Source organism: Phyllostomus discolor, chromosome 4, assembly GCF_004126475.2.
Source record: "Phyllostomus discolor isolate MPI-MPIP mPhyDis1 chromosome 4, mPhyDis1.pri.v3, whole genome shotgun sequence".
Classification (NCBI taxonomy): domain Eukaryota; kingdom Metazoa; phylum Chordata; class Mammalia; order Chiroptera; family Phyllostomidae; genus Phyllostomus; species Phyllostomus discolor.
The window spans coordinates 76738982-76753242 of NC_040906.2; the positions used below are offsets into that span (position 1 = coordinate 76738982).

General features: G+C 35.7%; 1 protein-coding gene across 4 annotated transcripts in view; it reads right to left on the minus strand.

The window, feature by feature from the left end:
* KYNU (kynureninase) overlaps nucleotides 1–14261 on the minus strand; it is a 96473-nt gene that overhangs the window by 56482 nt on the left and 25730 nt on the right. For all 4 annotated transcript variants that reach the window (XM_028510056.2, XM_036023542.1, XM_036023543.1 and 1 more), the window contains 2 exons: nucleotides 8804–8886; nucleotides 1152–1213 (listed from right to left, as the gene is read on the minus strand). In XM_028510056.2, the coding sequence (XP_028365857.1) occupies nucleotides 1152–1213; nucleotides 8804–8886 (145 nt within the window). The remainder of the gene's footprint in view (nucleotides 1–1151; nucleotides 1214–8803; nucleotides 8887–14261) is intronic.

Consider the following 14261-nt stretch of genomic DNA (forward strand, 5'->3'; position numbering starts at 1 on the left):
TGCGGCCATTGAGAAGGAGAAGCACGCGGACTTGATGGAGTATAGACTCCTGCAGCCCTGAGAAGAGAACCACGCGGCCTGGCAGAGTGGGGCCCCCACAGCTTTAGAAGGGGGAACCACCACCTGGTTTTAGCAGAGATCCTGGCGACTCAGCAGACGGTGCTGGGAACCCAGGGAGGTCTCCCAGTCGAGAACGAGTACTAACTGGGAAGAACCAGAGGACTGCCTGAGCCATGGACTTCTATTTCCTTCCCTGAGATATGGTACTCTGGACTGGGCAAAGGGGGAAGGAAGGAAGGACTGTGTGTTTGTGGGTGTTTTTAAGGACTTTGGGATTTTGGTAAAGACATTAGGTCACTACTTTAAGTTTGTATAGCATTAAATAAACATTTCCTTTCCTTTTCACGAATCTCTGGCATTGAGAGATGTCTTTCCTCTGGCGGCAGACATAACGGACCCGGGGCCCTCTTTCAATAATAGTATATCATCCCAGGCCCCCCTTGTTGTGTTCTGTAACAATGTCACAATAAAATCTAACAAAATTGTTTTGCATGAAGTTAAAGACAACTAAGTGCTATTCAAACCATCTTACAGAAAAAAAAAAAACTTACAGCCTTTTTGGCCAATCTAATATTTGACATTTATTAAATACTTGTAGTATAATAAGCACCTTAAGCACAGCAACTCATTTCGGGTACTAGGTCCCTTTTCTCCAATTTAATCTTATTTTCAAATTTTTAAACCTATTTCAAAAAACTAATTTACTGACCCATACTGATCCATAATCCTCTCCTGCTAAATTCCAGCATATTGAAAAACTACCTCTCTATAAAGTTCAGTGTTTGCTAGCATTTGAACATCATTAGTTTGTGTGCTTGCAAACAGTTTTTCTTTTCACCCACTGTTACTCTTATTCCTTATGTTCTGAGAGAAGAGTTGTTCATTATTCTGAAGCTCTTTGCAAGAGTCAACTCTCCCACAAATATGAAGAAGCCATTTTATCATGGTCCAGCATTTCCTGCTAAAAATGAAAATAACCTCATGACTTATTTTTAAGCAAGTAAACCACCAGATACTCATGAATTAAAGATAAAAACATGTCAGATTATGTAATAAATGTATACAAAACATTGGTGGGAAAGGAAACTTACCAGTAGAAGATGTAAATTAACAGTCAAACCATTCATTAGGACTATTTCTTTTTCATTGGCTCCTGCAAAGTAAACATGTCATAATTAAAATGTTTCTATTAGTGCTAAAGCTACTTGAGAAAACAAAGTAGGAAGGTTTCATTCTTTCCTCCTTAATGTCTTTAGGGATAAGAACACATTTGATGGAAAAAATGGAAGTTTTCCCACTTGACTCATTTTATCAAAGAGTATCTGGACTTAATGCACATAGCTAGCTAAAAAATATGTTTTATTTTTTATATAGTAAGTAATAACACCAAAATAATGAAGCATTTGCTTTTTCCTGTAAACTAAAAATGATTTATCCTATTATTAGCTAGTTGGTCAAACTCCCACAGAGCACATTTTTGTGGTAAGTGTGTATCCAAAAGAAATCGTAAATAAAATGAAGGCCAATCACATTTTTAAAGCTGATTGTTTCTAATGTCAAATTAAAATGCACCTTTCATAAAAGAAGGCTGCTTCACCAAATGTAATTCACTTTTATTCCAGTGAGCTATGTGATAGTTTAGAAGACAAAGGAGCTAGCAAGTAAAAATACAAATATCTAAATAGCTCTGGGGCTTATTTATACACACTGATATAAGATAATTAACATAGATAAGTATTGTCCGATGGAAAAAAAACATGCAAAATTAAGATATCCACTACACAATTATATCTGATCCAATTTCTATTACTGAGGGTTTTGGTGGTAGAAACAGGCCCAGAGCACATACTGGACAATAAACTCAGAGCATATTAACAACGATGATAATACTTTCCTTATTTTTAGTTCTTATGTTGTCTCTTAAAACCAATTAGATCTGTGCAATAGGAATAATGCCTCTTTTACCATCACTGGGAAAAATAGGCTATGAGCTTTAATATTTGTAAAGCTGTACTAAATATTAGAAAAAATATATAATACAAGTCCTTTGTTTTGCATGCAAAGAGATGCTTCTACTAGAGGAAGAGACAGCAATTGGAATAATTATTCTAAATAATAGATAAATTACAGGATTAGTTTACTTAAGAGGCCAATAGAAGTAATTGTACAACTTATGCATTTAAATTTCAACATAGCCATTTAGGAAAGAACCTATGTCTTCATAGAGTAACAACAAACACACAGACCAAAAAAAAAAAAAAAAAACACCTCTTGTTGCAAATGTCAGATGGATTTCCCCATTTGATATGCAGGGTTTGATATGCAAGGTGGGTGTATGCCTGGTCATTGTGAGGCATAGAGTGTCTGAAGTCAAGGGGCAATAGAAATAATATGATTCTACATTCCAAGGACTAAGTAAAATGTATCTTAAACATACTACATAGATATGGCTATGATGTGCTTATGATGTATACAGTTGCATGTATCTCCTATCATATGATAATCTCTTTGAAATCTGGTAAAAGAAATGATGCCAGCTCTATTACGTTTGTTTCTCTGCATGACAGTATAAATTTTTGCTATTATTTGTACAACAAAACATTATCTAAGATATGTATTCTGATATTATCCTTAACTTCCTGTTAGTTATTTACAATGGTTTCTGAAAATCATTTATTTCATTAAAATGGCAGGGAGAGTGGAAGAAGTAAGGAAAAGTTATGTAAAGAGACAATGAATTAATAGAAAGGGAAGCATTGAAAGAATAAGGAGAAGAAAATACACACCAAAAAAATCACAAAATGAAACTAAAGAAATGGAAGAGTCAGGATGGAATAGAGGAGAATTTCTATAGAAGCTCAGATGTTCTATTTTTGCTTAATTCCAATTTTGATTATGTTCTGATTAAAATGATTATAGATTCCTGAAAAATTTTAGTCCTCCATACCATGCAGCATTCATCTGAGGTTACCTACATTTTTTCTTGCATGGGAATGTGATGAACCAGATGTATGGAGATGAATTAATCCAGATACACACTTGGCATTGTGCTTTCCTCCCTTCAGAAACTAACACTGAATCAATTTTTTGTAAAGAATCCCTCACTAGAATAATTTGTCTTCCCATACACATGAAAATTATCTGCCTTGGGACATTTAAATTAAATTCAACCAGGTGCTTCTCAAAATTCTGTCCTCACATGCTACTGAAGTTTGTCAAGAACAGGGTCAGTCTGACATACATACACACGCACATATGTATACCTGAGCGTGGTGTTAAGACTACAGCTGCAGAACACTAACAGAAATGTTCATTACAAATGTAAGCTAAAGGCACTGAAGAATCAAATGTTCTTAACATCAAATGACCAAAAATGATTTTAATGTATTTTAAATAGAAAAGTGACCCAATGGACATGTCTTTTCCAGTTCTAATTGTATTTCTGAAACCATCATTGTTTTTCTAACATATTTAAATATTGTCAGCATTCCTTAAGAAAATGAATTTTTAAAATAAAACCTGAAACTTTTAAGTTGCTTTTCGTTGTTTCTCTTCTTTTTTAAAAGAGCTTTTAAAAAATTAATGTTGCATCATCAACAAGAATTGAGGAAAATTCTTTTGAAAAGCTTCCCCAAAGCTTATCAGGCTTTAAAAGAGTCTTCACTTTGAAGATCATCCTATAACTCACTGCAGTACATGTTAAGATCTGAATCACTTCATTTGAGATGGGTGTGAATCACATCTCTCATCAGGAAAGTGAATTACTGCTTCTTTATTTGTTGAACATATATATATATGCAAGCAATACCTTCTTATCTCTTTGCCTGGCAAGCTAATGTTTTTTGAGCCCTTACTATGCGCCAACACTTTTAAATATGTGACATGTATTATCTCACATAGTCTTCATAGTAAACTGATAAGGTTATCTACTTAGTTTTTTCATATTTTATCAATGAATAAATGGATGTCCAAAGATATGAACTAACTTGCCCAAAGTCTCTCAGGAAGTAGAAGACAAATAATTAGCCTCTCGTAGAAAAAAAATGTAATTAAAGTCTTTGTTCACAATTATACGAAAATTGTCTATTCCCTGTACATCAAATATAGGAGGCCATGTTACTCACAGACTTTCTCCTGCATCTTTCTAATTGTAATTTAATTTCAAATGTTTTGCAAAGTGAACATGACAAGGTGCCTGGCTGCTTCACATTTGGTAACAGGGTTCATGATGGGTCTTGCAGCTTCCATATCCTTTTCTGTTTATTTTATTAAGCAGATGCAAATATTATTGTGGATGTAAAGTTTGTGGTTGGGAGAAGCTTGAGAACTTTCCACTTTATCTTTCAAGCAGCAAATTCCTTTAGCTTCTCATGGTGGCCAGTGCATGGGTGAGCACTCAGACTCCTTGGAGAGAGCCTTTAGGGATTATTGCTTCTCTGAGGGTCAATTCCAAATTTCATAAAGCAAATTTATGTTCACATTACAACAATATTATAAGCTGAGATGCATGTATCTAGACCTTTGTGATTTTTATGTACTCAGGGAGAAGTAGGCTTAGTAATAATACTAACAATATTCTTCAGCAATTCTATTTCTAGCATCTTGATAATATAATATTAATTATAAGATAACATTATTACATGTTTTGAAGAATCATTGGCTCTCTATAAAATATTTCCTTAATATATATTCTTCTCATCTGACACTGATATTCTTTTCTATGTCTATGAATAAATACTGTTTGTTCATTGTCTCTTCTTCCTTTCTATCCACTCTATCAGATAGTTTGTAGAGCGTAATAATTTTTATTATCCTCCTGTTACTTCTTTTTTAAAGATGTATTTATTTATTTATTTTTATAGAGGAAAGGGAGGGAAAAAGAGAGAGAGAAACATCTAATGTGGTTGGGAGCCATGTGGTTGACTCTCACGTGGCTCCCACTGGGGACCTGGCCCAGAACCAAGGCATGTGCCCTGACTGGGAATCGAACTAGTGACACTTTGGTTTTCAGTCAGCGCTCAGTCCACTGAGCCACACCATCCAGGGCTCCCGTTACTTCTATTTGAGATGTTTTATGATGAAATAAAAGCTGTGGTTTTAGGAACCTGGAGGAGTCAATCATAAAACAAAATACACAACTTGTCTATTTGCCTAGTAAGCAGCAAAAGCAAATTTGGTTTCTGCTGCTCTTTGCCATACTTATCACATTGTTATTTTAAATATTTTGTGATTGTTACCAACTCTGCTCTCAAAGAGGATTCCAGGATTTTAGTATTACAATGTGAAAAAAATGATAAAAGTAGATACAGAGTATAGTATATGCAACTAAAACCAATTTAGCAGTGATTAAAAGTTTTTGTTATTTTAAAGTTGACCAAATTTTTTGAGAACTTTTTAGTAACTGAGACAGAAAAGGTACTTGCATGGGATTTGCAACAAATAAGATCAATACATGCCAACACCTACTAAAGGATGTGTTTCTACTAAAGCAAAGTGAAATCACTCATTTTTTTCCACTTGACTTTTTTCCACTTGAACCATTTCTCTGACTAATACACACAATTTTAAGAGTAAAAGAATTTGGGCCTAATAGATACTCAAATTAAAAGAAAATACCAAGCTCTTAAAATATTGCTCATAATATACTTTTGCAGATGCTGTCAATTTGTATTTCTCTGGTCAAGAACAAAAAAGAACAAAACAATAAAATAATAATTAAAATAAAGATTACCTTTATTCACTGACAACATTTCAAAGGAAATATGACAGAAACACAGATAATTAAAAGGAGTTTGTTCCATACGTGTTATAACTTTGTATGGTATTTCCAAGACTAGCAGGACATTCTAAGGCTAGTGTTCATAAATATTCTTTAAAAAATTAAATAACTTCAGTCTCTTTACCCTTCTAAACAAATCTGAATTTTTTTTTCATTTTCCTTAGAAATGATAATGAGGGATGACTGGTTTGAAGTTTCAGGGATTATTGTGACATATATTTATTTACTAGGCAACAAAACACATGCATATTTACTACACAGCAAAAGAGCTACATACTTTTAAATGGTCAGAGGAGATCTTTTTGCAGGGTTTATTGGCTTTATAAATAAATCTCACTAAATAATATCATCTGACCACCTCCCTGGACTGGATATAAACATCCTAAATCCTCTTTAGAGAATGGTAAATATTGAGCACAAAGTAATAGGATTAGAATAGAATTTATATTCTGAAAGCAAACCTAGAGGGAGAAAAAAGATCTACAGCTAAGAAAAATATATATTCTCAGGTCAAATTAATGGAGGAGTTATTTTAGTTTTTTTTTGTTTACATGTTAGACATTTGAATGAATATAAGTGGCTTCTAAAAAGTGAACACAGATGAAAGCATTATTAAACAAATATTTACTATGTCTTTAGACACAATTCAGGCTTGTTCAGTTGGTGAGTTCCTCCATTAGAATATGCACTCCTTTCAGCCTGATGAAGTGCTGTGTTTTTAAGAATCTGGCTGGTCTGACAGAAAATGCTGTTTTTGCCTTTACCAGCACTGGCTGACAAAAAGTATGGCTTTCATTCCCAAGCCCCAGCATGAACAGCTGTGCTAAAATGCCCTGAGGCTTCATGGGACAGTGCTGGACTCTGGCTCTGCACACTCTGCCTCGCCCCATGTGCTGCCCCCAGATGCTGCCCTTCCAGCCTTTCCACTGCTCCTTTCTTCAGCAATGTCAATGTTTCTGGTTTGTAATGATTTCAATTTAATTATTTAAAGGTACTATATGTTTGTTAACTATTTTTTCTATCATTTCTCTGTGTTTGGAATAGAAGGAAGAATTTTCTGTTTGGACTTGATTATCTTAAACTAGAAGTCAACATGGTGATCTTACAATATAAAACAGGTAGAAATGTGTAGGGTATAAAGATTACTTTAAAATAACTAGTTGGAAGTAGGGCCTGCTTCTGCTTGCAACCATTCTATGAAGTTTTTTATTTTGTAAATATTTTGAATTGGTAACATTAATATGTTTTATAAACTAAAGACAGATTATCCTTAAAGGTCTGGTAATTTGGGCTGTTTTAAACATGAGTATACTCTTCTTTGTGCATGTGGTAGTGTGGGAAACCATTCTGCTTGGCATGGGCCCAGCTCCCACTTGGAGATGCACAGGACCCACGCCCATGGATAGGTTCTCCTGTGGGGAATCAGGCCTGCAATGTACTTAGGCCGCTATGAGTCTTGCTCTTGCTAAAAAACTCCCTCACCCTGAATTAAGGACATTTACTGCAAAGTAATTTCCTAAAATCCATGCTAAACCTTCCAAGGATGAGTGTAACCAGTTCAACCACTTTTGCCTTTTCATTTGGAAATATCCCTCTTCTGTGATGTGATTAGCGGCATTGGCTCCTTTGTTTTCTATAAAAGATAACCACCAAAGGCAAACCTGTGCATAGTAAATGAGGACCATCACATAATGTGCCTAGAAACCCAATAAAGGCCGGTCACGGCAAGGACCAAAGCTTTTTCTCCCCTTAAGAGAAAAGCCATTCTGTCCCTTTTACTCCACCACACTTGGTAGTCCATGTGAATGTGTCATTTCATCCATAATGACACAGACACTGCGGGCCGGTGTCTGCATCACGATAGAATTTGATATAAGGTGATTCTATTGGGCCATTGTACTGGGGAAAAAATGTCAGAATCTTTGGCTGTCCAAGTGCCACAAAGACTTTTTCAGTGAGATCACAGAAGGTGGCATTTACAAGCCGGGAAGAGAGGCCAAGCCAGAAACCAACCTTTGTTCTTGGACTTCTTGCCTCCTTCCAGGACTGCAAGAAAATAAATTTTTGTTGTTTAAGCCACCCAGCTCTCCTCACTCTAATTCCATTTTCTCACCAGCTCAAGTTGATTTTGTCTTCTGATTACTGGCCAAGATACAATTAGGGTAAAATAAAGATATTTTTATACTTCCCTATAAGGGAAAGAGTTTGGAAAAAGCCTTTTGAAAGTCAAGATTCTCCTAAATCCTCCATATATTTCCAAATAACACCATTTGATTGCTTAAATATTGTTTTTCATTTGTTTAAAACCCTAAATTTCATATAAAATTTCAGGCGATATGGAGTATGCAACCCAATTAAATAAATAGTTTTCAAAATGTTAATACATTTACCATGTAAAACTATCTTGAATATCACTAAGAGTACACATAACTCACTTTAGGAAATACATTATAGACCAAAAAACAGCATAAACTATGTTATTTTAAATAATGCTCATTCTAATCTTCAACAGAGCTCCATGGATTAAATTGTAAGGAGCCAAAAACAAAACAAAACAACAACAACCACAAAAACACATTGGTGTTCTAAGCCTTTAGCATGTAAAGGCTAGAGTTCATTTTCCAATATAAGGAAATCTTAGAAATTTCACTTAAGTTGATTTTTATGAATTTTGTTTAATGATAAATTAATGCAATGCATGTGTTTTTCACCGGAGAGTAAATATTAGTTTTAAAATATACAAGAAAAGCAATAACATGTTTTATTTTTGTACCAAATAACCTAGTTATATTCTTAGTCTATAGCAATGAAATCTCAATTAAAAGTATGCTTGCTCTTTGCTATTATGGATTAAAATGGAAAATCAGGATGTTTTTCAATAAGGTTTTGACTTCATAATCTATGTCTATAATTAAATAATAAGGTCTCTATAATTATTTTGGAATAAAATTGTTTTGCACTTACCGACAATGTCTGTCATAAGGCCTGTAATAACCTCATCTGCTGTAATCCAAGGACGTTTCCCTATGTTGTGACCGTAGCCTCCCCTGAAAGGAAAAGGGGACACAAACACTCTTACCCTTGCTTGTGTGTGCGATATTTTTCAAATATCATCATTAGCAACTGGACAATTCTAAATGAGTTTTGTAATGTTTTAATAATAACATGAAAGCATGCTTCTAAAATCAAAAGTAATCCTTGAGAACTCTGCTTTTTAACTTGTCATTTAAAAATTTCTCTGATTTGCTTTCTCTGTGGGCTATAGGGGAAATTACCCATATACTATTTCATTACTTTTTTTTAGAATTTAAGATACTTTTTTAAATTATTTTCAAAATTTTAACATTATTTGTATTACTACATGTATACCTGTAGCTTATGTAGTATCTATGATAAAACACCACTTTTTTGAGGCTAAACATTACAATGATTACAAATTCAATTATAAAATATGGTTATAATCTCTAAAAAGTGTACACAATATAATTATACTTATGATGACATTTTAGGTAGATAAAGCAACTTGGTAATAAAGTCCGTTCTACATCTTGACTTATTTCTAGCAATTTCATCTATCATGTTTCAGATTAATTTCATTATTCTAGTAAGTATCCCAGTAGGCATAATAAAATAATAAAAAAATAGACAAGAGAACTTCAACTCTCAAGTTTTCATCTAATGAAGAAGGCAAATAAATACATGAAAATACAAAAGGTTTAAAACAAAGGGTCAAGCTGGGAGGTGGCGGTTGGAATGGGAGGGTGGGTGCTGTTACAAACTTTTATCTTAGGAAGCTCCTAATTTTTAGGGATTCAAAACCTATGTAAACTTGGAAGAAAGAACAAGCACATGTTTTTGTTATCATTTCATTTTTATTTTTGTTTTTTATTTTTGCATAGAGCAGACTGTGAATGAAATTCAGTAAGCTGGCAGTAGTGAGCTATTAAACCTGTTCTCCAAGTTGAAGGGTAGCAGAATATGCTACCCTCAAAATATCTCATGGTACATTATTTTGAGCAGTAGACAGTTGAAAAACATCAAATGCAGGGGAGGCTGCCTCCAAACTCCTCTCTCTACCTAAAGACAGATACCCCAAAGAAACCATATTTTATAAATACCCTCCATAAGAATTTCATCAACCAGGGAAGACTGACTCATGGCAGAAGAGATTAGAAGTCAAAACCACATCCAGATAAACTTTGTCACAAACTTCTTATTTCCCATCTATTATTCACAGGTTCATTCACCTTTTCTAAAAATCATTTATCCTTTCTTGCCCCTCTCCATATTAAGATGGGATTTAAGCCTGAATTCTAAGCCACCTTGGGGAGTTATTCATTTTCTCCTGGCTAATCCGTGTATATACATGAGGGATACATGTTAATAAACGTTAGTTTTTCTCTTGTTAATCTGTCTTTTATTATAGAGGTTTCAGCTAACAACTCAAGGTTGGAGGCTGGGGTGAGGGGTGGAGGGCATGGATTTCTTCTCTTTCCCTAGAGAGCAGTGGAAAAATTAGAGAAGAGGTGCCTTTTTTTTAACCTTTGCTGATTTTTACTGTGTGAGTTCCCGCACTGTGGCTGACTTCAGGCTATCAACAAAAATCCTGAATAGTTAACAGTTGCTTTTCATCACCTAGTCTGAGCCAGTTCCATGTCACTGATGGCTATGGACTCTCTCTATTAGAAGCTTATCAGGCATAATTTTCCAGTTCTTTAGAAGTAAATGGGTGACAATATGCACTTGAAAGGATTGCCATGAAAAATAAATCAAATAACATGTAAACAAAGACTGCTATATATTACACCTTTTCTGAGTCTTCTTTACTAATGTGAATCTAATGTTAAAATTCCTTTCTTTCATGGGTATGTGCTGTACAGCACAATTTTAAAACTAATATTTCAATTACCATATAAACTAAGATGAAGGAAGAGAACTGTCTGTGAGAATAAGCATAAACTGTAAGATCTAAGGAGGAAGAGAAGGGCAATTGTTAGTTATTATTATTCATATTATTATTACATAGCCTGCAGCTTGCCTTGTGCTTGACTTCAAATATAAATGCTAAAGACAAAAATCATTATCATTAAATGGTAGTTAAAGGCAGATACTTGGATCCTTTTTTATTTTAATCACACAGAGCTCCATGGCCTTCCCTGAGAGCACAATATATCTTATTACATTTAAGTAGTAAAATTGTATGTTCTGCCTCAGAGAATTTATATATCAGGATATTATGCCACCTACTTCTCACTCTGGTAGACACTGTGGTAGTGGTAATAATCTTTAAGAATATGTTTCTTCCTGCAACGCTTTTGGCATCTCTGTCCCTTTAAAATATCATACACAGAGTCTGCTTCTTCATTTTGTCAGGCCACTAGCCTGGGGTAATAAAGTCTACTTAGAAACTGTTACCCAAATAAACTCAAAGTAAAGTGGCTTGACATTCGAAAGAACTGATGTAGATTAGAGTGCAGTTATAAGCATTTACATTAGAGTTAAGAAAAAGATATCACCCTCATTCAAAACTGCTTAAAATAAGTTGCGACATAGTTGCAATCTTAACTTACAAATACTAGAAAGAGAGAATGGGAGAGAGTTAATTCACTCCAAGTTAATAGACAGATAGACAGAAGTGAGCAGAATAGAAAAGATAAGCTAGGTATTCAAGGTCACGAGGGCAGAAATTCCTGGGTAGCTAGCAAGGGGCAAAAATGGGCTGCAACAACACACCCAAGGTGACCTATCTTACCCTAACCTAGAATGTCCCTGGTCATGTGGTGTAGGTCCCCTGACCTTTCATATTGCTGGTCATGAAGCTTTGACCCTCCTCTGACCTTTCCTTCCCTGGCATGTCACTAGCCATTAGGCCAGAAAATAACCCATATGACCCCCATACAAACTCTTGTACAACTTCTCCATTAAGCATTAACTGCTGGAAGATAATATCTGAGCCTGGGTTGTGTTTCAGCTCAAAGCACAGAAAACCATCAAGGCCAGGTGGGGCAAAGCAATGGCTGACATCTGGACCAGCTGCAGTGACTACTGACCCACCCCCCTGCCTTGGCACCAACCAATCAGTGGAGACCACACCCTGAAAGGACATACTTGAAAAGCTGATGAATATTCTGTTGAGATCCTCCCCAGGGACTTCCTCTAAAATCCCTACCCTTAAAAGCCCTTAAGAAGAATCCAGCATGGCTTTTCTTTCTGTGGAGCTCTGCAAAGCCTTTCCCTCTCTCCTTCCCCCAGATGCATATATCCTTGGCTTCTTTTTCCTAATTTCCAGGGACCCTTCTTTTGCCTCTGTAACTTGTTTTCTGAGCCCACGCAGCCCAGCTGGCTCACTCCTTCCATGGCTCACTTCTTCTATCTCTGTGACTTTCTAAATACATTTTTGCTTGTATTCGAGTCTTGGCTTGGAGTTCTTTCTTAGCTGGGACTCAGATGCCAAGGTTGCTGAACTGAGATCCAATCACCAGTAACATTCTGGTGCCATTTTACCACTAACACCAGGGCATACATTGCCATAAGTGGTATGTTCTCTGAAAAGTCCAGGAAGCACTATTTGCTCATGAAATTCGATTTCAGGTTATAAAATCTAATCAAGCATAGATGATCCTCTTTCAAATAGGACTATGTTTTAAGCATCCTACAAAATGAAAAGTGGCCCTGCTTTTAAAAGCTCCTCCTCCCAAATAATTAAATAAATGATTTTAGAGTTTTCCTTCATGACATCACAGCTTGTGTGTGTGTGTGTGTGTGTGTGTGTGTGTGTGTGTGATTTAATTGATGATCACAAATAGAGATATCAGGAAAATCTTTGTAATATGCCATGCCATGTACTCTCTTATTCATACCGAAGAGTGGCAGATTATGCTACAGTGAAATTTTCTTATTTGGCATAGGATTATTTTGAGCTGAAGAAACTTGAAAAATAGCGAATGCATACATAGGTGGTCTCTGAACTCCCCTCAACCTGCTTGAAGGCATATTTTCCATAAAGAACTCAATTGTCATAAATCCTTTCCCCAAGAAGCTTCATCAATCAGGGAAGATTGACACTTGTCACAGGAGAGGAGACTAGAAGTTGACACAACACCCAGACAAACTGTCAAAAACTATACCTCTGATCTATTCTTCAAAAGGCCAATTCATATTTCCTAAAAATCATTTACTCTGTCTTAAGTGGTCTCCTCCTTCCCACTTTTCCCCTACTGAGATAACATATACGTTCTCAAACTGCATTGATTTGGGGGGATTGTGTACGAAAATGGGCCACTTACTGAACATGACAAACTCAGGGGAGGCCTGCAGGGTGGGTCTTATAAACTCAGAGACCTGAAGTACTCATATAGGGTAGTCTGAAATGAAAACTTCCTAACTAAAAGTGAATCATAGCAGGTAGTCATGTCCTAGACTGTTATCTTCCTTGACAAAAGTCAGTCTTTACTTTGTCTGAGTGTATCTATTGTCTTTTTGCATCTATGATAACATACTGCTGGAGATGTTGGAGTAATCCCATTTTTCCTGGGTGCCTCAAGGCACAGTCTCACAGAAGAGCACAAGATCAAGGAACCCCTCATTGTTATGTTATTCTCTGCAGAGCAGCTCTACAGGCTGTAAATGTCTAATGTTAACTCTCCACCAACATAAAAGAAGTATGTGTCTATCCATTTTACTTTTTACCTAGTCAGAGATTTCTCCACTTTGCCTCCCTAACCTACTACCAATAAACTTCATGTAATTTCCTATGCCTCCTGCTTTGATTGTAATGTGCAAACCTGCCATTCTCCAAAGCATTTTCTCAATCCATTGAGATTTTGCTTCCCAAAAATTGTTGTCAGTTTGGCCCAAATAAACTCATAAAAAGTCATACAGGTTTGGATGTTTCTTATATTTACAAGGTATTACTTTTGCTGTTTTTGGTGATGCCTTCATATAATAACTAAAAATGATCAAACGTTTACATCATTTCTCTTGCCTGTTGTCACTTTATTTAACAAACCCAGCTACCAGACTTAGGAAGATAGAATACTCTTCTTTTTTTTTTTTTAATTGTATTTTTTTAAAAGATTTTATTTATTTATTTATTTATTTTTAGACAGGGAAGGGAGGGAGATAGAGAGAGAGAGACAGAGAATCTTCAATGTGTGGTTGCTGGGGATTATGGCCTGCAACCCAGGCATGTACCCTGGCTGGGAATCGAACCTGGGACACTGTGGTTCCCAGCCCGAGCTCAATCCACTGAGCTATGCCAGCCAGGGCTAGAATACTCTTCTTTTTCTTAAAGGAACTCTTACATTTAAGGAAACTGCAGTGTCTGTAGGAGAACACCTCTCCTCCAGGTCTCACCAGTGCCCCTTCTATACACACTGCCATATAAAGCAAGTTATTATCTGCCAAGCAATATGTTTGTTCC